The following is a 26,637-nucleotide window of genomic DNA, read 5'->3' as shown; positions in this document are numbered from 1 at the left end:
AGTTGCGAGTTTGACATTCATCTGCAATTGACATGTAGCAGTCAAACAAGTAATAAATGATAACACGAAAAGAATACTTACCTTTGTCCGAGGAGTCAGGTTGACATGTGCTAATGTCAGGCCGGATTGATAGAGCGCGAGGCTTGAGGATTCCGTGTTGTATAAGCTTTTGATATCCGTCCACAAAATATCTTTTCCTTGGCCAGCCATGTTCATGTACCTTGTCCCACCAGGTTTTGACGAAAAGAGAGAATTCCTTGCAGTCTGGTGAAAGTGAACTTATTATGAAACTCCATTCGTAGCAACAACACCGGAATCCACCAACCTTGAGCAAATGTTGTGGATCAGAGCATAGAAATATCGGTCTTGTTGGATCATACGGGTTGGGTGCCGTGAACGTGCTCTCCAACGGGATTTTAGATAGCCCAGCAATTATTTTGAAAAAGCTGCGGTTAACAGATAGACCATCTGCAACGACAGCATGAATTTTCAGCCCTCTTTTTTCACACTCATCCAGTAGCTCCCAGAAGTAAAATGACATCTCATCAGCTGTTATACTGTGAGTCGGGTACCAGGCCAAGGGTAAAGATACTTCTTTGTGAATAGTGCGGACGTAAAATACTAAATTATGAAACATGAGGTAATAAAAACTGTTCAACCATAGCAGGTAAATACCACCTACCCAATATGTGACTCGCTATCACACACTTGCCACTGACAGGCGAGTCGATGAAACCAACTAGCTTTCCATCTTTGACCACCAGTCTCTCCCGTACTTGAAATAAATAAAATGAGTCATGTATTTTAATGAAACAACTTTTCTAAACAACCAACTTTTCATTTCGTCCAGAGTGATGTACGCCGGCAGCTCTATTGATTTGTCCATGACCCTGTCGATCTCTGAAATCGCTATCTTGTTGATGCCAGACTCGGGTTTGATGTAGTTTCTGGTCAAAATGAAATACCACTGATTTGCTTGAAATATTCGTCTATCATGTATTTTAAATTTACCTGTAGTTTTGGATTGTCGTTACGGACGGAAGAGTTAAGATGTTGCTACTTCTGACAAATTTATATGCAGATGGAGATCTTGAGAATAGTTCAATCGACCACTGAATCACATCCGGGTGATATCGCCGTGCATGCTTATTCGTTGTACCATTCTTCGCCTGGCATAGGCTGAATGCTTTCTGCCACTCTAAAACTTTGGCACGCTGCTGACTTACCTCCTGAAAATTTTCCCATTTAGAGAAGTACTGTAAAGTTATCAAAAACCTAAAAGGTCTTGTACCTCTAATTCAACATCACCATCTTCATTTACTTCTAGTGAACTTGCCAATTCCACACTGTTTTTCAAATTAAATTCATAACATTCTTTGCATGTATTACTGGTATTCCATAATTCTTTTTCTAAAAATATACTAACAGTTACAACTCTAAATATGTTGTCTAGCAGCGACTACCTCACCTACAACGCAACAATTTCGGGATCTTGCAATATTCTCAATCAACAGTCGTGACTCTGACTCATTCCATTTTAAAATGGGATGCGTAGCTGCTCCGGGAATGTAAGCTCGAACACCTTGGCACACTTCAAGTTTCTTCACTTTACCTGTATTCCTCACTGTCGAACCAACTCTTTTCTTTGATTTACCATTATACGACTTACATAGCCACGACTCCAAATTTGTGCATGCTATCTGCGGAAGCTGTAGTCTTTCAATCCCAAGCTGCCAACCATAGTACGCCACTGACTTGACTTCAAGTTCATTAGTGATGACAATCCTAACAATAGTCATGAGAGATTAGTTGTATCCAAGTGCTCTGACATTGTAAATATGTCAAACCTGAACTCTGGGACGACAGCTGTCGACTGCTTTTCAAATATCAGACTATCCCCACCGTCAACGAACAACCATCCATCTGAAGAAGGGAAAACTTGGACAAATTAAAAAATTCTAGGTATCCTTTACAAATACATACAATTATAGCCTACATTGCAACTCTACATAATGTATTGATCTATTGTTATAAATGCAGTAATATACCGGTGATATTCTTTGTTGCAGCTTTTAATGATGCAAGGTTGATATATTTTCTTTTAAGCTGTGTCATGCAACCAGCATCTCTCTTCGCAGGCGGTTTTCTTTTGGAGACGGAAGTGTGGGGGTACGACTTGGAAGGCAAATTGAGTGATGGAATAGCTCCACATCTCAATTGCTTCTTATCTCCAACAAAAAGCAAATCATCTTTAGTGAAATGCTGATCACATATTGCTGCACTGAAATATGACGGATGTTAGCATACCGAACATTCTTGAAATATTTTACTGCAGTTACTCACGTTTCCTTATGCAACAAGGCCTTTATGCAGTCACCTTTGGCAGACGAATCACGTAGCGTCAGTATAAATCTTGTAAGACCTTGTCTATGTCTGCAATCCTCTGGAGACTTTGCCAGGTCGGGTCTGAGTATTGTGAAGAGGCTTCTCTTATCCTTACTTCTACGTGTCCAATGACACCCCGGTATTGCACAGTTTGTAGCCATTATCAATACAAAAACTGCTATCAGAACGCAACCATGAAAAATAACCGAATGATCTGTTATTGTATCCATCAATCCTCTATACTTGAGTGATGTGCACTATAACGGAAAAACAGAACTGAGTGAATGACTGAAAAAGCGACAGGCAGAAGCTTTCGCGGTCACACGGTACCTTTACCTGACTTAATAGTTCTATATGCGTGGACATGGTACAATATGCGTTCCACTACATCCAAAAATCATGACACTACAGTCGGTTTAGATACGCTGCTAGCATACTGCACCCAGCGACATCGGCGATCTTCCTCCGGTCAGCGGACCGTGAAGTCGGCTGTTGTATATCTATCCGTAGGTTAGTTATCTATACTATCCCAGTATAGTAAATAGTAGGGTAAAAGAAACAACCGACAATCGTAGCTAATGTGATACACCATAGCCACTATATTATATTATAAGGCTATGGCTATAATGCCGGTCTCGCTGGTTACATTCGTTTTCACGGATAGGACTGATGAGTTAGAATATCAGTTTAGGATATATAATATTGTTCGGGAAACTAGAAATATCAGCAACGCAAGCTCTGTTGACCATTTGTTAAAGGCGAGCAAGGCGACCTGTAATAGGTTACATTAGGTTAACGTTACGCGTTACTGATTTTTCTGAGATTCGGAGTAAACAACCAACGCACGACTGTGACATCACAAGCAGCGTCTGGTTTAGTAGGTACGGTAAGTAGCGCACAACACATGGAAGAAATATCAATTTATACGCAATAAGATGGAAAAGAGAGGGACTATATGTAATGATGAATGTTTCTGTATGAAAAAAACGACCTAAATCAAACATTATAACGAAGTGGCCAATAGATATGATTGGTGGCATGTCAGCGGATGAATACCGCTTATTTCAAAATCGTTCGAGTGTCGTATCGTCGTCTGGCCATTATTGAGATTTGAGCAAAGGGTGGAGCGAAGCTTGTTGTGCGTGAAGAAAGTGGACACGATCGTTGAAGATTCCTAGGAATGCTGAATGGGATACGCATCGTAAAAGGTATAGTACTACATAGTATTCGTTACCGTGAATATATACGACTGTGCACACCACCGGGATGACTTAGATTTCAGGATTGAAATATTTCATTCGCCGCATTATTTGTTCTATTTTGGGATATTAGTCGACTTATATAGTGACCTGTGACACCACATACTCCGCCGCGGAGGAGTTGAAACTGTTGGTATGTTTATGTCATTTCCGGGCCATAGCATAGAGATGTTTTCATCCACTGCTGGAGTGCTGGATTTGTTTGGCACACATGTCACCTCAAATGAGGAACCTTTTGCTTCAATACATAAGATAGGTGGTTCTCAACCTGGTGAACGCGAGAAATTGACCAATTCTGTATGAATTCTGACTAAACGTGTTTTGCAACCATTTTCAGAAGACGATTGTTGAAGATGAAACTTATTCCGTATTCAAGAAAGCTCGCCAAATGCAAACTCCAGCAGTCGCGCTCAACTTCACCGGTACGATTAGCGTAATATCTTTGGTGTGCCAGACCGTTCTCAGCGTCACACATGTGTGTAGTCAGTAGAATATTTGGAATCAGAAACGTGTGCTCCTCACGGAAGAAATTTTTTATGGTACATTTGGGCGATTTCAATATATTTCCACTACCGATACGATGGACAATCCTGATCGGGGGCCAAGAAATAACAGCATGCAACAAAGTGCATGACTAATAACAATTGGCCCACACGAAGATGCATTATCATGTATAACTTGCCCTAAATTTTTAAAGCACTCCCTCCATGAACCCTACAGGTGAATCTGATCACATGGGCTGAAAAAAGATAAATATTTGACAGTAATATGTGATACTGCTACTATTACTTACGGTAGTCATTCGTGAATCTAAAAAAATTTTGCGTTCCGCTCTGCGTGAAAATATGAAATCCCAGCAACTACTCATAACATTGCCACTCGCAATTTCGGTGCGTACAATAGGTCTTTGTGGAAAGTATAATAGTCCGGACCTCCGGAGTTCACCGGGAATTGATATGGACAGATTAACATAGCCTATCCCTATATTAGATGATGTGTTCTTTTTGACATGACGATAAGTGCAGGGGGCGCAATTTTTTTGGCCATCGCCAAGAGGGGCGCATGTCAAAAATGGTTGAAAACCACTGCATTAGATCAGGTAAGTAATTAATCTCTGCTATATCATGTAAAAGGCAGAGCCGTCATCACACAATGTACCTGCAGCGGTACTTCTAAAATTGTTATATTTTTGTTCGCCTATTTGTCTTAGTAGTCTTTATAATGTCATGTCTAGGTTAGGAACTTTGCTTAATATAGCGTCTCACGCATGAATTCTTTTTAGGGGAACTGCAAGATACTAGTTACACAGAAGGAATGAGGACGAGAAAAAGAAACCATTGGAAGTTTGGCCGATGGTGGGAGACCACTCGTGTTACTGCATGTCTCCTAAAGAAGAATTAGACTTCAAACAGCAATACGTTTCCATCGATAACCTTCTCATCGTGAATCATGAATGAATATACACACAGTTTGTTCCAAAGTCGTTTTGGGGTGTGAAGAAGCTTTTGCGATATTTTAGCGTTTGGTTGCTTTGCGATAGGTATGGGATGTACGTGGATTTACAGGCTGGTATGTAATCCTGATTTACACAAACAGCATGTATGTAGGTAGGCGGTAAAATTACAGTCTCAGTGGCAAATATACAGGAGAAAATGTAGATTGGATACACCGGAGGTGACTGTAACGTTACAGTCTGGCGTGTAAAGTGAGATTACCAGAAGAGTGTAAGTTAAATTTACATTGACTAACGGTAATGTTACATTACCACGAAATGTCTGGCTACCGTGCTTCCAAACATTTCGCGGTAAATCGAGGTTTTTTTTTTTTACAGTGCAGCTAATTCAAAAGCATACACATATACATTTATAGATTCTATATTGGTTATTTTAGCATTGATAGATTCAGATTTGCGAGAGCTATACATTGAAATGAACTGAAATTGCATATCATTACTACAACACGCTATATATGTCGTTATGTGATATGTCTTCATACATTCCAGCACCTAATGCACAAGTTTGAAGGGATTATACGCAGAGTAATATTGGTAATATTGTAATTTATACTAGACAATGCGCCGTCACTTTGATGTCAGTAAAATTGTGTTAAATTTACTCTTCACGGACACGAATCATAGAGGTCTGTGACCAGCAGAGCTCAAGATATATCATTGTCTGACGGGTATTCCATAGAGTTGTTCAAAAATAACTTTTTTCCAAATTTCACTCGCTTAATGTTAAAATTGTCAGGTTGCTTAAAACAAACGCTACTCACCAAATTTGGATCAATTCCAACCAGTAGTGAATGTGCAATCTTAATTGGAATTTTGACCATTTTTGAATTTTTAGTATTTACGGCATTGGTTCCCAACCTTTTTGTCTTCACTCCCCACTTTAGATTTATTCCTAGTCTTCATTCCCCACTATCCAAAACTTTTATCATTACGGAGCAGCTATTTGCTTGTTTGAGTACACAAGACGCATATCCCCAGTACGCAAGACAATCGACTATAAATGCAACATAAAACGTATGGTGAACCGATACTGGTAACCCTCAAAATATAACGAAAGCGATATTCACGCCATACTGGTCGTGCTGGATGCGTTTATGACGCCATCATTGGTTATCCAGTTTTTGAGACCTACAGCACTTCGTCAGCCCCCTCCCAAACGTGGGTCTTGGGCCCCCATAGGGTGATAAACCGAACATCTGGAGGGCTTCGGCCACCCCAAACCCCGCTCAGGCTGTGGGCTGCTTACCGCTACTTATCATCTACATTGGGTGTCCTATTTAGTTAGTCAGCTCTTCTCGCCTGGACGCGCGAAGCGTGAGAAATTTCGATAATTAATGACTGAATCGGTCGATATGATCGGGAATTGCATATATATTGCTATTGATTTTTATCCTCTCTCTGCTCACGTAATTCGATTTACCGGTAGAGCTGAGTGAGGTGTGTTTGAAAAGGTAGGACCCCTCAATAATAATTAAACATCTCCTGGTGTATACCTGTCGGCAGGAACGAAACAGCACTTCGTCAGGCCCCCCAAAAAAGTTGAGTCTTGGGATCCCATAGCGTAATAAACCGACCAACCATCAAGTTGCTCGCTTTTGTCACGAAATTATAGTTGTATAGTTTAGTGCGCCAGCGCGAAGCGCGACAAATGTCGATAATACATGGTAAAATCGGTCAATAAGATAGGAAGTTGCATACATGTTGCTATCAATTTCTTGACCTCTCTGTTCACGTAATGAGATTTATCGGTATAGAGCAGAGTGAGGTGTCTTTGAAACTGTGGAGCCCGTAAATAATAATTAAACATATTCGGGTGAGCGGACCCGTTGGTATGACTTCGTTACGTAATGTTATTTCGTGGCCTCCTGTCGTCTATATCAAAAAATGTAGAATCACCCAGATGTACTAAATTAAAAGATCACACGATTTCAAATTGGTACTTCTTCACTGGCATATAATTTTTCCGGTGGGATGGTATTTGTCTTGTGGGGTTCAGATTGCCAAGACAGAAACATTCGGCGCCAGTCATTTAGGCGCCTATGGACAATTAAACCTATATGTATTTTGTATATATAACGAAGTTTTTAGTCAACATAAGCGTTGTTTATCGTTGCCGATCGTTCTGGCACACTTCTTGGAGTCGCATGTTACATGGCCTAAAACTTAAAATGTCTTGGTGCGTCGTGGCACAGTAATGGCCAACGCCGAAACGGCTGTTTCTATAAATCTTCCGTATTTTTTCTTCGGGGAAGAGTACCCAATAATCAACACATATGGCAACTGGAAATCGCGATTAGCGCAAACAATTTTTGAAAATATTGCATAAATTTTCAAAAAATACTCTATAATTTAACTATTTCACGAAATAATTTTGGGCCCCCTTCGAGCTCGCCCCCCCCCCACCAATTGGGGGTTTGGGGTGCGGCAGTTACGGCCCTGGACCTACAGATAATATAATTTTCTATATATACATTCCAGAGCAGTTACCTGGTAACGGTAATCGCGCATGTGTGTCCGTAAATCTGTAGACTGTCCTGTATATAATTTTCAACAAATGCGTCTATTCCCCACCAGAAACCATTGAATTCCCCACCAGTGTGGATTTCCCCACCGGTTGGGAACCACTGATTCAAGGTGAAAAATTTCGACACTTCGATATGACCAAATATCGTGTTCCAGGCATGCATGAAGGGAAAGTGATACCTTTTCACAGATTGACATCTTGATACTGCAGGGCTGCTATGACAGAGTTGAGATAATGAAATTGCTAATTAATGAAAAATTAATTTGACACTGATTTGCTGGAAATAAGTCAACGAAATCGAAGTAATCTCGTTAAAACGATGTGATATATATTACCAAATGTAATACTTTTAAGGCTGAAATCAGGCACAATGAAGAGAAAATGAACTGACGCACAGGTAAAATAGAGCAAAATATATTTCCCAGGAAAATATCGATACCCGAAAGTATATTTTGACGTGCAGATGTAGATATGACGACGTTTTGGCTGTTTTCTTCGCAATGCTTTATGATATTTGCTTTTCAAGACTCCTATATACCTCCAAGAGGCGAATTACGAATGCTGAGACATTATTTTCGAATTTTAGCGGATCTGCATCATCATAGGGTCTTTATATGCACCGTGGTGAACTCGCGCAAACCGACAATGGGATGTTTGAGTTATGTCATGTTACCAGTTGGTTGATACTAATGATGACATATCTTCCTCATATCAATAATTCTTCTGAACCACTTCATATAATCCTGGAGATTTTGTGGTGAAAAATTACCCGAAGTAAGAAAGCCCTCGCAAGGAATGGGAAGAGTTAGAACGAGTCACAGCATAAAGATCAACATTTAAAATGAACTGTGACACTGGGCACTATAGGCCGAGGTGGATGTCAGTTTAGAGAACGCAACCGCGTATCCTTAGGCATCCTCGTATGTGTCCATTACATCGCATGGTCTCTTATCGCATTGTGTGTGTCTTGATCGGATGAAAATATAATCTCTAGATTATCGATCATAGTTTTTCCATACAATTGTCTTCACTTAGCCTATAGTAATACGACAATGCGCTTTATTACAAAGTGCGGATTGCTGTTATCCACAAGCTCATTTGCTGTGATTTCGTGAAATTCACACTGGTGCGACAAAAGATATCGCCTCTAGTCTGGGATATATATTTTACTGTATTTTACCTGCTTGGAAATCTATTTTCTCTTTATGGTCCCATATTTCAGTGCTGAAAGTATTCATATGCCATGTATATCACTATCGTCTTCACGGGGCTCTTTCAATGTAGTTCCAGCTTCATTGACATATTCATTTTTCATATATTATCAATTTGATCATCCAAACTCGATCACAGACCTTTATCAAGATGTAAACGCGTGTAAAAAGCATCACTGTCCCCTCAGACATGCCTGGAACACGATATTTGGTCATATCGAAGTGTCGAAATTTTTCGCCGTATTATAAATTAAAAAACGGTCAAAATTTCAATGTAAGGTTGCACGGCCTTTACTGGTCGGAATTGACCCTAATTTGGTGTGAGGCGTTTTTTAAGGCGACCTGACAATTTTATCACCAAGCGAGTGAAATTTGAAATAAAAAGTTATTTGCGAACAACCCTAGTATTCAGGCATGCGTTTAGCGCTAGTCCGCAAAAATTTTCTTTCCACGTTTTCAGAAGCGGCCTTGGGGGGATCATGACATAACTAGTAGCCCCTATTTTAGCATTCATATACAGAAAATAACTGTAACCGTAACTAGTATATTTTTGTGGCATATTCATAGGTCAATCAGAGCCGCAAGAAGGGTGGCTTGCAGCCGCGGTGGGAATCATTGATTCAGAGTGTCCTTATTCGGGCTGTTCCGAACGGTGGATATAGTTACAACTATACACCACTGAGAAGCTGAACTCAACAATGTATGTAGTAGTGAATGTAAGAGAAATTTCGTTGTGCCACACTATGATATATTGAATATAAAACTGTAACATTCAGAAATGGTTGGGAAGCACTGTTCTATAGTAACTATTATTGGCATAGCGGCGTGGCAGGTGCTGTACTCAACTAGACCCGAATCTTGATACTGGACTCCATATAGTCAATCTTTTTTCAGGCCCTAATTATGAGATACTGCCTTTTCATTTTACGCGTTAGTTAGATCTATCAAAAATTATTCGTTATGCTCATTGCATATTACACGAGTCACGGAAGTTCCAACTGATAGAGATAACTGCTGCAAGTAAAAATAGGTCTCTCCATGTGGCCACTTGTCACGATTGCGCGGCAGTCTGACCATTTCTGCGGCGGAGGCTCAGGATAATCGAAATGACTTTTTCTATGATCGGTTATCATGTCCAGAACGTAAGAGCATGGGTTTGTTACAATTTATAATCTGATTCAGTAAATAAATTAATTCCAACTGACAAGAACAGTCATGACTTCTGTCTTTGATATTCATGGTGTGTCGAATACATTGCCCAGTCAACAAAAGTGTGTACATTCAATGCCGAAACAGGCGAAGAAAGTGCAGGAGAGAAGTGAACGCAACTGTTTTGACACTACAGTGAGGCGGCACCTTTGATGTACAAAAACTGATCGCTCTCGAATTCAGAAGATCGATTGTTCTCCTTTCCATCGGTCGGCCAGCGAGTTTGGTGTCATCGTAATTAACCAATCAAATTGCGCTTGATTATCACGCGGCTTCGACGTGCCGTTTCTTCTGTCTAGCTCTTCCAGGTTCGTGAGCACTTGAGCGTGGAGTGATTGTGATGTCATAAGTCATCGGATGTTGTTTACCGCTGCACACTTGAAGTTTGAATTATCGTCCGTACCGGCGAATTGTATTTCCGAGACTGTAGCGATGGAGTGGAATATGAATGAAGTTCTTTGTTGAGATCAGTGGAGCAAGAGATAGTTCGGGTTATTTTTGAGATTTGAGAATAGCAGATCAGTCATATTAATTGCTTGTTTGCGTTAGGCTTGTAAAATATGACATGATATAAATGTTGACTTTGACTTTTCCGTGGCCTGAAGTGTCAGGTTGACGGCAGTGAACAGCGTGATACTTGTCAAGTGCCCTCACCGTTATGCGTACTACGGACTTGTTGATATATATTTTAATGCTAAACCGCGGATGAGTGTCGTTACCGCACGCCGAATCTTGACGTGTTGTGGTTATGGCTTTGACATCATTTGTTAATGCATTCATTAATGTTGGCTAGGTATATTAACGAAACATGGGATATGCTCAACCATCTATTTTCTCTGTCTGCATTATCTGTGACTGAATTTACAATCGTTACATCGGTTGCCATTTCAACTGTTCAGCCAAATACTATATCTTGTAATAATTTCTGAATGAAATTTGTGATACTCATTTCAGTTAATCTACGAGTTATGTTAATGCTATATTTAGCCTTTATTTTACGATGGAGACTGAAGCCATGAAGTGACTGCGATATGCCCATATATCCGTATACGTCTGATGGTGAATTGAAAGAAATGCAGCGTTGGCGAAGGCAACAGTTCATAAAATATCGTTCTCTAAGCATTGGTTCAGCCTGCAGCGACAATGTCCTAGATCAGCCGATTATCACTACTAATGATACCTCGCTTTCTGTACATCGAGGAATATGAGGCCAGTGGAATTACCCAGATATCAGAGACCAAGACAAGCCTAAACGCGGGTTTAATCATTCACAATTGGGCTCTGAATGAAGTTAGCGTCCCACATAGTGCTGATGGTAGCTCCGTGTTGCCCTGACCCTATTCTTCCCGCCAAGGCACAGACTTGTTCGATAAACCAGATTTTGTCTGCATTTCAATTCAAGAACAGGAATAGTTGTATCAAACTTGTCCCGGAAAGAACATCTCTCTGTATCGCGACTGGAATCACTGTGTCGTTTTATGCATTTTATATGACTGTCTGTCTGTATTTGACCGGTATTTTGAATGTATGCTCATTGCTCATGGTGGATTTTATTATAACTAACACGATAATGAAAATATATTGTCAAATTGTGATGTCTTGCAACAAAAGGTTAATATATCTGTCAGAAAGCAACAATGATTCAGGTAGCGATGGGGTTACTAGCGGTTGTAAGCTGCAGTAGCGAGAGGGTTAATGAACGGCAACTAAAGGGTTAATGAGTCTGCGGCTGAAGTGCGAAAAGTGTATCTTTTGAAGCATCATTTTGACATCGAATGCGCAAAATACGCCGGGCGATCGCTTCCCATTTTGTTGACTGGGTGGTCATTTTGCACATTGTCTGTGTTATGATTCCGAATCTGCCGCCTTGCAGCACGATCCCCTCCTAGACTTTTTAATACACCGCTAATGCAGATAATATGGCGAAGAGGACCATTGATAAACCTCCAACATACAGGCAAGAATTTTGTCTCGGTCGGAATCGGTCTTGCAACCTATCCGTGTCGCACCAATATGCTATCTCGCTATCAATTAGGGATAAAACGCGGTTAATTATTCGTAATTCTCTGAACATTTCTGCTCCACTATTTAGTGTATATATTCAATAATCGGGGTACATCGGCAAACAGCATGATTACAACAACAGAGGGTAACATCACTTTACCGGCATTCCGTTATGAAGACTACAGAAAGTCACAATTTCTGTGTCGTTGAAAACTTACTTACAATACTTACTTCGGCAGACACGGCATCTCAGTACGCATTCCTCCTAAAAATAAATGCAAGTCAAATCGCGTGGTATTCAGATTCAACCTGACAGTTGTCAGTTTGACGCTAAATTTCGAAGACGATAGAACTGGAAATTATGTCCTATCTCCAGCACGATAAATACATAGCTTCTTAAGATCAATGACCTCACTCTTCCATGCTTGACACATTTCAACGGACAGTATGTCTATTTTTATTCAACAGATGCCGGATTTACAGGTAATGCATCCGCAATCTCCCATTGGGCCTCAAACATTCTTAAGATCAGTTCATTAAGGATACAAGTTTTAGAAGTTTGAGTGAAAAATATTCGGTGAATTATGTACTCACCTTTTTTATATCGGTGCATATTTGATTACATGCTTTGCATACATTATTGTCTCGACCTGGAAACAATGCCACTTTCAAATACACATCACTAGGTTTAAAAATAGAGTCATGCTTTAGGGAAAAGTTTTTAATAGCCTATAGTTGATATGAACAAGTGACAATCTACGTCAAAAGCGATTCTTATTAGCCTACCTATAATTGCGAGTTATAGTGAACTAGATAATCATACGGAATGCTTCACGAAACTGTTTACATTTTCCATATATTTTTCAATTTGAATTATTTTATTTGCAAAACGGTTGGTCATATTTCTTGTTGAAGGCAAAAATGTCACTTGAGCTACAGTCGATAATTCCGAAAACTATCAAGATATGCCCTGGCATACCCTGACAATGTTATTCATACTAACATAAAGCATAGAATTTATTGGCACTAACAACGGGATAATTTTATCGTGTGTCTTCAAATTCTCAAGACCTTTGTCACGTGACAGCTTCTGAGATTATTCTCCCTCCGATTTGGTGCGAAGCAACCATATGCCTAGTAAAACCCAAACGCTGATTGAACAGCGAAGCTGTAACGGATGTCTACATACATATAGATGCATGAAACCATTCATTTTCGAAATTCCTACTTACGATGCAGTAAAATGTCGCAGTTCAGAAGAGAGTACGAATTGTCCAAACATATCTCTTTGCAGTAAGATGTCTAAAATAAAGATCAAGGTCAGTATTATAGACAAGTCAGTGAGTGAGTACGCTTTAGCACACTAGATATTACCTATGAAAAAAACACCACAGAGTGCTCGATCATCGGAGAAGCAGTACAGATGAGCTCATATGAATGTAAGACTATCGTTACAAATTGTAATCTAGTGCATTTTGCACCGTGCCAATATTTTTCATAATCATTCCTAAGTCAGACATGGGGTGATTACTAGACGAATGTAATCGATTGCGATTACGATTACTTGTGAATCACGCGATTACGATTGCGATTACGATAACAGCAAAATCAGGAAGTAGTCGATTACGATTACATTTCAAAAGTAATCACGATTACTCACGATTACATTTGTTTTGCTTCTTAGAACTAATTTCAGAAGAGATATTGGAATACAATAAAAGGCTGGCGATAAAAAGGTCTTATAAATCATACGTTATTTGTTTGTTACGTCATAATGCACCCATTGGCCAACTCTATACAGGACTATTCGTCGCACCCAACGATTTGCATTCTTGCCAGGTCCGTAACAGCCACACCCCAAACTCCCCAATAGGACCAGGAGCGAGCTCTAAAGGGACTCAAAAGTATCTCGTAAATCAGCATAAATTATTATAGAATATTTTCAAGCGAGGTAATTAACTTGAAAATTTTCTTCGAGCTTCGGGATTTAATGTCTCTAAATCGATTGATTTTGAAATGCATACCTCTCCCCCTCAAGAAAGAAAGCATGCATAATTTATAGGAATAGGCATTTCGTGTGCGGTCACTACCCCGCCACGATACACCAAAAGACGCATGCAATTTCGGCCAACATGCAACTCCACAAAGTGTGCTACTAAAGAATGACCTTGGTCAAAACTTTGGGTATGTGTCCATTGTCAGTAGCCGCGCTCTGTGGGCGTGACGAATAGTCCGGTCCTTCCATTCTGAGCCCCAACAATGCAAATGCCACCCGGGGCACTCACAGAAGAATAAAGAGTGAAGACATGACAATTTGTGTCTGCGTCCCACGATAGTTTTTCTTTTAGTCTGCTACGTTTGAGCGACTACAGTATCTTTTGATCATATAAAACACGAGACGTCACGAATTAACAACCTACAATAAAGTAATGATAACAACATACCAGATGCTATAATTATGAATTGCGTGCCCCCAGCTCTACCGGTAAATCTGAATGAATAGCAATATAATGCAATTACCAATATTATTGACGAAATTCAGTCATCAACTTAAAAACTGACCACCCTATAGGGCCCCAATACCCAGGGTTGTAATGACTCGAGTCATGACTCGACTCGCAATTTTTTGGTGATTAGACTTGACTGGAGTCATTTTTTCAAATACGTAAATTGACTCGACTCGAGTCAATTTTTGTATTGACTCGACTTGTACTCGAGTCATTTTGCATGACTCGAACCAAGTCATATGACTCGAGACTAGGACGGCCAAGACAGACATTCCATGTAACTTTGAAGAATAGTAAAGTTACCCCATTATTTATATTTCGTCTATCAGTCCTGTTACTTGTTAAGAGGGCCATAAACAGTGAATAGTGTGAAAACTGATGAAAATTACGATATTACGAATACGAGCCATTCTATATCACTCGAGCAGAGTTGAAAAAAGTGGGTTGAACCGGATTGATCTGAAAACTGGTCTGTGAACATGACGACTTGGACTCGCACTCGAGTCAAACACTATGACTCGGAATCGACCCTATACTAGCTGACTTTGACTCGGACTTGACTCGGGGGTGAATTGAAAATGACTCGACTTGACTCGAGTCAAAACTATAAAAGTGAGATTGTCTCGTGACTCGTAGCATTGTGAATTGGTTATAACCCTACCAATACCAACGTTTGGAGTGGAGGACGAATTGCTGTTTTGGTCCTGATTGTACCTACAACCCACGTTAACATGATGTATAAGCGGATGGCTATGGCGACAGGTCTAAATGTCGAGTGAAGAATTGTGAAATAACGATTGGCGCCCGTTTCGAGTAGAGTCATATGAGAATAAAATAAAGTGAACTTACGGTTTACGTACAATACATACGTATACTACTTAGATAGGCCTACAGCTCGCCAAGCAGCAACGGTAAAACTGCGTTTAACTAAGCATAACCAAACATCAATACATAAGTTGTTATTTGAAACTAGCCAGAGTGATGATTATTATCTTGCTGCGAGGTAGTGGCGTCTGGAGTGTATTGATAACCTGATATACAGCATGGCTTACACTGTTCTTTCAATCACACAACAATGTACATCGAATACATATTTACTACGTGTGTATACTTCTTACGCAAGGACGAGCAAAGCTAATACTTCAGACGTAATAATGAGCAGTGGTGTTCAATAATCAACCGTTTGCGCTATCAATAACCAGGTATAATATCTCTTCTTTGTTCACGTATGTTCGGTTACGCCATATTCGTTGTACAAATAAAAAGTAATCGTTCTTTCTGTGAATTAGTCGATTACGATTACTTTGGATTTTTTTCGTATGTAATGGATTGCGATTACGATTACTTGAAAATGCTGTAATCGTCGTAATCGATTACGATTACTAATCGCGATTACCCCATGTCTGTTCTAAGTTGCCATTAGAATCGCGTAGTACAACGCGACGCATCACATTGGGATGCGTGGAAAATGCACTCAAACGGAAGCAACGAAATAAAATGTATCCCCCTATGCATTGCCAGTTCATTTCCCATACAAATGTAGCGCGGAATAGTACAACGCCAAGCATTAAAACAGGACGTGTGGCACATCCACTCAAACGAAAACAAGGAGACAAAAGATAACCGCATATGCACTGCCTTTTGATTTTCCAAACAATGGCATCGCGGAATTGTACAAAGCCACGCAGGTTGTGTGGAATATCCACTCAAACGGAATCAAAGCAACAAAACATATTCTAGTATGCCAGTGGTGTCAAACTCGTACCCGCTAGGTCATTTTCGAACTTCAACGGTTTGAAAATTAATATATTGGGAAGGCGGTGTTACCTAATTCTACAGTAGTAAATCAGTGTAGCAAAATCAGTCTCGAAATCTATACTTGTAAAAGGAGAAATTTAGGAATGGTATTTTAACAGCCATCAGTTCATCCTCGAGTATATGTCCAATGGACATCTTAAAGTCTAAATTCAAGTTGCTACTATTTAACCAGTACTAGGCTATGCATTTGTGATTGGAGAATCAACTTTTATGCACATTGACTTCGCCTATGTACCTAGTGATGAAATATACGTCATTTAATCTTCATTGCCGTTATCATACATTTCAACTTGTTTGACAATCTTTATCGCGATCGATAGATGAAGTTGGGTATGGTAGACTTTTCAAGTAGTTTCGAATCTCTACTATTATCTTTTATTTATATTGTTGTATTTATAAGCTATGGAAACCCGAAACCTGTCTGATAACTTAAAATCGCATCGCCCTCACGGGCATGAATCCACACTGATGTTGTCAAATACCGAAACTACTGAAATCGCCTTCGGAAATTATAATATAAAATCGTGCGAGTAAACTTGAATGTCTCACAGCGAAATGACGTGGGATGCTTTAGGGTAGGCCAGTAGGGGCGCGTGAGAGACTATGTGACACAGGTATTTCGCGACCACACCGGGACACATGAAAAGATGATTTTTTGGCCAACATACGACTGGACGAAGTGCCGATTGCTATTCATGGCATTCAAAGTGCGATAGCAATTCACAGTAGTATACCGCCACAACCTAGCTGCTAGGTGCTAGCACGATAAGAACGAAATATATCATGGCTCAAACTCTGCAATATACTGTGCGGCATAAATAGCCTATCTCGACAAATAGTTATATTCTTTATCCACAGTAAAACTGGTAGATACACACATAATCCGGGGAGCAACCTGCCCCCAAAGGAAAATGGCGAGATTGGAGTAAATTTTTTAAAATTTCAGTAATACATTCAAATTGTTATTCCTATGCAATACACGGAGAAGTTAGATTACAGAATTGCAGCAGATGAAGAATTGGCAAGGGTTACAGAGCAGAGGTAGAGATGATTGAAGATGAACAATCGAAGTTACAGAAATCATGCTGTGATTCACAAGTGTAATTTTAGTCCAGTGGTGCATTCAAGGCCTTCCGAAGAATGTGCACAGTGCCCAATAATGTGATCTTTTGGCCTTTTAGCCTAATAGCCTATCTCGACAAATAGTTATATTCTTCTTATTATTATTATTATTGACATTTTTACAGTGGTGCTTCTCGCCTTTTCCAGGCTATGTGCACCACGACAGTAATTTTTGGTAATGTTCACATTTCTTTAACTTTGGTAATCTTGGGGACGACCTTTTCATTCTTTCTCTCTGTCAATCTTCATGCTCTCTCACACCCATGCGTCCCCGTCGTGGTCTTTGCTGCCGACTTTCAGTCTGGGCTTTTCAATGCACTGCAACCGCAGTGAGGTCGGCGATGAGGAGCCCAGTGAAACCTCCGACACATAGAAATTGGTCCGAACCTGGATTCGAACCACTACCATTGGTGTCGTGACGCTGGCGATTAACCAACTGCGCCACTCGCTTCCCACAAATAGTTATATGAGTTATATTTAGAGGAGTTTTATCGTTGAATCACTTACAAAGTCGATGCCACATGTTCCATATAGTGCTGGCCTCGTTTTAGAAGGTGTGGGGCGAATATCACAACGAACCGTTTCCTGTAAATCACATGTTTCACAAAGTCTAGGAAACACCTTTCCCGTTTTCCTGAAAAAAATCAGAAGCCATTCTCCTAATTACCATTACTTTCGGAAAACGTCATGCAGGGGATCTAATATATATGCCATCCAAGAATAAAACTCAATGTTCACGACAAAGATCAAAATAATGAATATCTAAATAAGCAACAAATGAAGAAAAAACATTTTACACAAGAACAGTGGCACTCGTACGTGCTACAAGCGAACCCGCCCATGGATTCACTGAGTCAGGCGCAAGGTTTTCAGGATGCACAGCCGACTCAAATGATTCTTGAAGACAAGCCCACCTTGGTCATCGTTGACGACAGAAACTTAATCGCAATCAACAGTCGAATTGTGACTATTTTGGTGGTACGTCGTGCGCACTGGCGTACGCAGGAGTGTCGTCATCAAAACCCCGTATTCTAGCAATTATTATTCTATATCTCCGATATTTATTAATATTAGCTTATTCACGATTTACCAATTCATATCACGTTGTTATGAAGCACTTTCCAAGGGGAAGCCTCGTATTTCTGCACTGGTCTCGAAGAGGGCACACACAGAGTAAAGAAGTCACATTTATATGCCATAAATATTCGTTAAAGCTTTTTTGATAATCATCTTTCAATTGTTATGCTATTTTCACACTGTTGTTGGTACACAGGTCATCTTGTGCACCTGTATTTTATAGAAACGTATTAGATGTGATATGTGATAAGATTTTAGTTTTTGTTACTCAGACAAAATTTGCGGATCGCCTAATGCTTGCTGTTGCAGAGGTAGCGTAAATGTTTACTGGTAGAGCAAACGTATAAAATGCGGGGCTGGAAGGTCTGAAATAATATACTTTGATTTTGTTAGTAGCTGCCCTAATTTTCGAAAATATGATATTGATCAGTGCTTCGAAACGAAACATTGCATATATATATTGATATTGTAACACTGTGGTAATCTTATTGTGCCGTCATTGACCTGTTTCTAGAATGTTTGGTATTTGTATTTATCACGTGTGTTGCGTGTGTATTGGATGTTGATATAGTCTGGCTGGAAGTGTTGCTGGAAATGGATGTGCGTTAGAGTTATCTTGGGGTTTGAAATGGGGTAGCAGTATGAAGTAGGGTAGTACAGTAGGAAGTGTCTGATAGTGATAAGGTTACTGGGTGTGTGCATGGATTTGTATGTATTGTGCGTGTAAAGTTGGAGGTATGGTTTTGTGTCAGTCTATGTTTTATGTTGCCATGTCACTAGGTATGGTAGCGTTACTATTACCATAATTCGGATCCAAATATGAGGGCACTTTTTACACAAAAGTTGGATCACATGCCTAGAAAACTGCTGTTTCTAAAAAATTTACGTGCGATCCTCTTGTGTTCACTAAAAAAGGTCATTTTACCAATTCGACTCCCGAATTACCCACTGTATAATAATATTGCTGTCGTGTAGATTTACAAGAAAATGAATGCCATTTTTCGAATCGTACTTCCGAAAGACCCGCTCGAGCATTCATTCACAGATTTCGCGTCATTTAAGACGTTTTTAGTTGTGTATGTCCAGTTGTCTGGCTGCTATACAAAAGAGGACGAATTCCCGAAAAGGAGGGCATTTAGGCTTCCTCGGAGGACATTCTCGATTTCCTGAAAAAGGAGGCAAATTCTACTGAATGAGTTCATATGGGCTGAAGGTAGCCCGCGAGAACCAAATGAGTCGCCCGGGGTCGCAGTTGCAAATGTCAAAATGAGAGATTTGAAATTCCAAGCGGAGAATGGTTTCATATGAGCAGCAGTTAAACATGGGTCAGCCGACCCTAAGGAACACGAAGGCAGTTTTCGATCGGTGCGTTGCTCGTCTTCGCCCACGCGGAAGCTTAACGGGAATACAGTTAATATTCCCGAGTCTCGACGCGGATATTGGCACTTCGGCAAGCATTGCGGCAACGCAAGTGAGTCCCGGTGAGAACTTGCTGTTCTTGGTAAGGCGCGGAAACCATGCCCAGTGCTTTGAATGTCTAACTAAGTAAAGAAATCTAATTTTAACTGCGGGAGTATAATTAGTAGCCGGCCGCATTAATCAGTACTAAAAAGTATCTCTTGGTTTCAAAAAGCTTGGTGACATTTGTCGTACATTATGTCAATATACACGGATAGAAACATGGAATTGTGTTTCTGATGTAGGCAATCGCGAAAAACGGGATCTTGAAACTAGATCTGCAATGACGTGCCTGTTAAGTCTTGCCATGCCGTATCAGGGACGCTACAATATGCAGAAAACGACTTTATTTCAATGATGATCAGTGACCATTTCAAAAATACACATGGTAGAAATTGAATTCACAAACTACATTTTACCATATTAATATTGAAAATCTGCAATAAATATATATAGATTACCGGAGAAAAGCTTTAAAGCAGCAAAATGATGTAGAAATTTAAGCGCTTTCACGAATAGCCAGATCATGTCAAGTCAGATTAAGTCGTGTTTTGCTTAGCAGACGGGCGGTGAGATCGAGAGAAGGTAATGAATGTAAAACAAAAATGATAATAGCAATTATCTAGCAGAGTTTAAAAAAAGATGGCATGCCCCCTATGACGCAAGAATATATTCCAAATAAAATGATTGCCAATACCGACTGGTTCGAGAACAAAGCAAATTGAATATTTTTAACTTGAACTACGCGATAGTTTTCCGTCCCAAGGTGTCACCGTAATCACATATCACAGATAGCACAAGGTTTCCTCGTTCATTTTTGCAGTATTCGCAATTGGTGTAACTCAGCAAAATGCTCTAGGCCTAATGTCTGACGATGTAAAAACGTTGAAACCTAAGTGGTGGCTATCCATGTCGCTGCTCTATATTTGCAATATAATTGCAGCGGGCCATGTTATCGTATGTAAATTCCCCTTCGTAATCCCCGCAAGACTGGTTTCTAGAGACATCACATAATTATACGAAGATGAAATGGGACAAATATTGCTCATTAAACTCACGTACGTGCGTATTAACTTGAACTCTTTCTCAGTGCAATACTTTGCAAACTTTGTATCACTTTTACACTGGAACCGACAAGATGTTGTCCCGTCTCCGTCGTCATCCGATCCGTCAATCTGTATCATACCTGGAGGCGGTTCGCATGTTGATAGACTTGGTTGATCATTGCGACTCAGCTGAACTGTAAGTCATATGATATAAAATGCATAAATTACAAATCGAAATATATAGGCCTACTGTTAACATTCTTTGAGATTTTACATTGTGACTGTAGTGTTATTAGATACGTTTTAACTTCAAATACTTACCTATAGCTGCCGATGAAAGTGGCCGTTTAACGCTGCTGGAAAGCGTGATTTTTAAATGTTGATAGAACTCATCGTGCATTGATGGTCTAGTCGCGCGAAAAGTTTAAAAACTCATGCGAATTTGGTAATAAATTGGCAGTAAATTACGTATAGTTTATATAGGGTTTTCCATACTTCTAATGTGATGATAACTTTTTCCGCCCTTTTGAGGTTTTCCAGTTGGGTTTTCAGTTGGATTTTCCGTCGGTTTTGCAGTTGGATATTCCGTCGGTTTTGCCGTTGGCTTTTCAGTTGGATATTCCGTCGGTTTTGCAGTTGGCTTTTCAGTTGGATTTTTCTTCGGTTTTGCAGTTGGATTTTCAGTCGGTTTCGCAGTTGGGTTTGCAATTGGGTTTTCGGTTGGATTTTCCGTCGGTTTTGCAGTTGGATTTTCAGTCGGTTTCGCAGTTGGCTTTTCAGTCGGTTTTGCAGTTGGCTTTTCAGTTGGATTTTCCGTCGATTTTGCAGTTGGATTTTCAGTCGGTTTCGCAGTTGGGTTTTCAGTCGGTTTTGCAGTTGGCTTTTCAGTCGGATTTTCTATCGGTTTTGCAGTTGGATGTTCAGTCGGTTTCGCAGTTGGGTTTGCAATTGGGTTTTCGGTTGGATTTTCCGTCGGTTTTGCAGTTGGGTTTTCAGTTGGATTTTCCGTCGGTTTTGCAGTTGGATTTTCAGTCGGTTTCGCAGTTGGGTTTTCAGTCGGTTTTGCAGTTGGCTTTTCAGTCGGTTTTGCAGTTGGGTTTGCAATTGGGTTTTCGGTTGGATTTTCCGTCGGCTTTGCAGTTGGGTTTTCAGTTGGATTTTCCGTAGGTTTTGCAGTTGGCTTTTCAGTTGGATTTACCGTCGGTTTTGCAGTTGGATTTTCCGTCGGTTTTGCAGTTGGGTTTTCAGTTGGATTTTCCGTCGGTTTTGCAGTTGGATTTTCTGTCGGTTTTGCAGTTGGGTTTTCAGTCGGTTTTGCAGTTGGCTTTTCAGTCGGTTTTGCAGTTGGGTTTGCAATTGGGTTTTCGGCTGGATTTTCCGTCGGCTTTGCAGTTGGGTTTTCAGTTGGATTTTCCGTAGGTTTTGCAGTTGGCTTTTCAGTTGGATTTACCGTCGGTTTTGCAGTTGGATTTTCCGTCGGTTTTGCAGTTGGGTTTGAAGTTGGATTTTCCGTCGGTTTTGCAGTTGGGTTTTTAGTTGGATTTTGAGTATGTTTAGCAGTTGGGTTTTCAGTCGGTTTTGCAGTTGGGTTTGAAGTTGGCTTTTCAGTTGGATTTTCCGTCTATTTTGCAGTTGGATTTTCAGTCGGTTTCGCAGTTGGGTTTTCAGTCGGTTTTGCAGTTGGCTTTTCAGTTGGATTTTCCATCGGTTTTGCAGCTGGATGTTCAGTCGGTTTCGCAGTTGGGTTTGCAATTGGGTTTTCCGTTGGATTTTCCGTCGGTTTTGCAGTTGGGTTTTCAGTTGGATTTTCCGTCGGTTTTGCAGTTGGATTTTCAGTCGGTTTCGCAGTTGGGTTTTCAGTCGGTTTTGCAGTTGGCTTTTCAGTCGGTTTTGCAGTTGGGTTTGCAATTGGGTTTTCGGTTGGATTTTCCATCGGCTTTGCAGTTGGGTTTTCAGTTGGATTTTCCGTAGGTTTTGCAGTTGGCTTTTCAGTTGGATTTACCGTCGGTTTTGCAGTTGGATTTTCCGTCGGTTTTGCAGTTGGGTTTGAAGTTGGATTTTCCGTCGGTTTTGCAGTTGGGTTTTTAGTTGGATTTTGAGTATGTTTAGCAGTTGGGTTTTCAGTCGGTTTTGCAGTTGGGTTTGAAGTTGGGTTTGCAGTGGGATTTTCAGTCGGTTTTGCAGTCGGCTTCATCTTCTCATCTTTTGCTCTGATTTGAAGTTCCTTCATTATATCCGACATCATTTCCGGATCCTGTGTAAGAAGTACACGGAATAGAACGTTATTTGGATCGTAAATGACTTTCATACCAACCCCACAATCTCCCTCGGAGATCCATTTGCCGTCGATGTAACTTCTCGAGCAAAATTGCACTGAAACGAAGAAATTTCAATACGATTCGAAATGGAACATAATTTGCTCGTACCTGTCGAACACGAACAGATCGCGACACTGAACACAATGAGCATCCAATACGACATTTTCACCACACTATAATGCAACAACTTCAACTGAGCCACACATCCAAATGTCTATCTTAGTTCCGCGTCCAACGCACTGTTTGCAAGGAAGATATGCTGTGTTCTACTGACTATTATTTAGAGGACGATGATTTAGTTTCATTATTATCTTACTCTGCGAAATAAGTGAGGAATGCGAAAACTCTCGACTTGTCCTATCCCACTATGATGCAGCAATGGTATTTGCTTCTAAACTGCATATTTTACCGTGAGTATCGGTCTATTGACGATTGCGATGGTGTTTCACCCCGAGATGAGTCAAGACATTTCATACGCTAGGTCATGATGAGTGAGTCTCATACTGTGTCAAATTCCAAGGGTATCACCCCATGAATAGGATAATAGTTTCGTTTCCGAAATCGTGGATGTGTTGATCCTTCTCATACCGCACATAGATTTTGGTCAAAGGCCAGTGTTAGCCTGTACTGACCTGTACTGGCCCGTACTGATTTTCAGAATGTTCCACACAAACATTGCCCATGCAATTTGACAAGGAATATCTTAACAGGTGGTATTTAAGATTGTGCCAAGTGTCATGGCTGACACCCAATGATTAGGTTGGTAATTTAGTTATCGAAGTTGAGTATGTTAGATGTGCGCTGATCTGGAAATTGCCACAATAATTGATTTTACGCAAATCCGGTGATGGTCTGTGTTGATGTCGGTGTTTGTATGGTATTCACGGTGTTTGTCGACTACTGGTAATTGACACCACGCCACTTTTCTTCAATTTTAATCCGTAATTGCCAATCTGTAGCACGGCCCAATTTTCGACTTTCTAAGACATTGCTTACACGGATGTGATGCGGGGGGGGGGGAGCCTCTAGATAAACCTCCAACACTTAGGTAGGAATTTTGGAATCGACGTCGGTCGGACTCGAACCCGCAATCCATTGGTATTGTTGCTGTGGGTCATACCCAGGCCGTGTTATTTTTGGCATATGCCAAAACTGCCAAAAATAACTTATTTTTGGCATTTTTCGATTTTTATTTTTGGCAGTTTTGGCATCGTCTTCTAAATAGATAGTTTCAGCCTCGAATTAGTCACAAAAACGCTTTATTTGGGCTAGTTTGTCAAAAGACACCACAAAATGTGCAGCATCCATATGTAATCAGTGCCAACAAACAATAAGAAGAAGAAAATACCTAACGATTTCATAGGTTAATAATATCAAACGAAACCACAAAATATGCAGAATCCATCGGAATCGATGCCAATAAGCAAAAAAAAGAAAGAAAAGCCTAACAAACACGCTCAACAGCTGATTGTTACAGCTGTTGAATAGAGTTAAATCGTTTGCACTGTAACAGTGCTTCCAAACTCAGGTCAGCTAAGTTTCTCCCAAATTCATTTCTCGCCCAGCGAATCTGGGAAATATCGGCTTCAACAGTAGCCGTTAAGGGAAAGAATGTTGCCAGTCATCCACAAAAGGTTTTCAGAGCTTCGAAATCTTTGAAGGGCCGAACCGGCTTCCATGCATCATGAAAAGATATCACTTCGCCAGTGCCATCGATCTAATCGCGGAAAGAATTTTCTTCCCGATACTTTTCCAGGAGTTTCCTGTGTTGTCTCTCAACAAATTCTATTTAGTAGCCCGACTATCATTTCTCCTTCAGTCTACCGATAGATTTTCGGAGGACTTTTGTCACTTCAGGTGGCTTTAATATTTCCAACTCGCATGGAAGAGTCCTAAGAAGGTTAGCTTGTTTAAGAACATTGACGCAACAAGACCATCTGGCAAAACGAGACTATGCAGCTCAGAAATAGCCAGACAGTTTGTTGCGTCACAATGTTCAACTCGATCACAATGCAAAAGTCGTGGTTGATTTTGGGGGTTCCAGTTCCATGAGCAGAATATAATTTATATTTTAATAATCAGTACCGCGGCAGCTTCTCATTGATACCCGTTTCATCAAATTTAGCGCTCGACAAGCCGGTCAAAAATGGTCGTAAAATTGCCTTTGGACAAATGGAAAGTATGACGTAAACCAAATGCAGTCAGCCGTTCAATCTCGCTGTGCCCACACCATTTAGGACACCATGCTTTCACCCCTAATGGGTAGGGGATTAAGAAACCTGCCTTTCACAAACGCTCTTCTCGCTTGTAACGTCGTCCTGTTAACACAACACCATGAACGAAATACACTATTTGGCAGATCGTGTTATTTTTGGCATATGCCAAAAATTGCTTATTTTTGGCATTTTCAAATTTTTATTTTTGGCAGTTTTGGCATCTGGCTGCTGAAATGCCAAAAATAACACGGCCTGGTCATGCCACTACATTATCTCGCCACAGTCTGTGTCGATTTTGACGGTGCTCCATAACGAGATGCGTGACTAAATTTCGCACGATACAACTTGATGATTTCATCAAACATTGTACTAACTTTAACAGTTGGCATTCCATGCAATATTTATTGGTTATTTTTATATTATCCAATCGCGATTTCTCAGCCAAATTACACCATAAGCGTAAGCCGCAAGCAATGTGAATCGCCAGAAGTGTGAGTGTGCGGATTGTGCTCACGTGATTTGATCGTTTCAATCTGAAACTATTGATGGTAGCGATAGCCTTTGGTCTTGAATGCCATTCAAAATGACGGCGTTGAACAGATATATGATGTCTATTAGCAGAATAACTATTCCGGGATAGATTGTACTGCATTTCTATATACATTCAGTTCGAAGAGAATACCAATGTTACGTGTATGTTGCAGTTTATGAAGGTGTCTACTGGTGTCTGAAACTTGGTATCGTCTAATCCAGTGGTTCCAAACGTGGGCGATTTTGAGAAACAAAGAGGGGGAATGCCAAAGGGGGCGACTGGCGGCGAAAATGTTAGATCGTCCTGTGATATATATTTAATTAACACGGCTAAAGAAATGCACGTAACGACGGCTTATTCTGGATATGACCTGAAAGTTGACTTAAAAATGGTCATAACTAGGGTGATTTTTTCACACGCCAAAATAAGTAGAAGTTT

General features: G+C 40.4%; 3 protein-coding genes and 1 long non-coding RNA gene across 4 annotated transcripts in view; 1 reads left to right on the top strand and 3 right to left on the bottom strand.

The window, feature by feature from the left end:
• Positions 1 to 22,754, bottom strand: part of LOC145437984 (uncharacterized) — a gene marked incomplete at its 5' end in the record, with an annotated part of 459,138 nt that extends 436,384 nt beyond the window's left edge. The window contains 6 exons of the mRNA XM_080315350.1: positions 12,337 to 12,370; positions 12,700 to 12,755; positions 13,338 to 13,407; positions 18,060 to 18,186; positions 21,150 to 21,327; positions 21,629 to 22,754. Coding sequence (XP_080171476.1) covers positions 12,337 to 12,370; positions 12,700 to 12,755; positions 13,338 to 13,407; positions 18,060 to 18,186; positions 21,150 to 21,327; positions 21,629 to 22,754 — 1,591 coding nt within the window. The remainder of the gene's footprint in view (positions 1 to 12,336; positions 12,371 to 12,699; positions 12,756 to 13,337; positions 13,408 to 18,059; positions 18,187 to 21,149; positions 21,328 to 21,628) is intronic.
• On the bottom strand, positions 1,050 to 2,906 carry LOC145436952 (uncharacterized). The gene is made up of 4 exons (XM_080314141.1): positions 2,722 to 2,906; positions 2,344 to 2,642; positions 2,049 to 2,281; positions 1,050 to 1,923 (listed from the first exon to the last, which is right to left on the bottom strand). Exons 1-4 carry the CDS (start codon positions 2,749 to 2,751, stop codon positions 1,796 to 1,798), a joined length of 690 nt encoding a protein of 229 aa, XP_080170267.1. The 5' UTR covers positions 2,752 to 2,906; the 3' UTR covers positions 1,050 to 1,795.
• LOC145436953 (uncharacterized) lies at positions 3,115 to 5,118 on the top strand. Its single transcript, XR_013914504.1, has 3 exons — positions 3,115 to 3,593; positions 3,982 to 4,066; positions 4,927 to 5,118. It is a non-coding gene; the product is annotated as an uncharacterized LOC145436953 (long non-coding RNA).
• Positions 22,562 to 23,710, bottom strand: LOC145438087 (uncharacterized). The gene is made up of 3 exons (XM_080315484.1): positions 23,560 to 23,710; positions 23,448 to 23,506; positions 22,562 to 23,387 (listed from the first exon to the last, which is right to left on the bottom strand). The coding sequence occupies exons 1-3, from the start codon at positions 23,612 to 23,614 to the stop codon at positions 22,755 to 22,757; spliced, it is 747 nt and encodes a 248-aa protein (XP_080171610.1). The 5' UTR covers positions 23,615 to 23,710; the 3' UTR covers positions 22,562 to 22,754.
• Between the last annotated feature and the right edge of the window lie 2,927 nt (positions 23,711 to 26,637).

This window comes from Botryllus schlosseri, chromosome 4 (assembly GCF_051294905.1).
Source record: "Botryllus schlosseri isolate E-star chromosome 4, Bs_hap1, whole genome shotgun sequence".
Taxonomy (NCBI): Eukaryota; Metazoa; Chordata; class Ascidiacea; order Stolidobranchia; family Styelidae; genus Botryllus; species Botryllus schlosseri.
The sequence above is the reverse complement of the archived record's forward strand: the minus strand, read 5'-3'. Positions and strand labels throughout refer to the sequence as shown.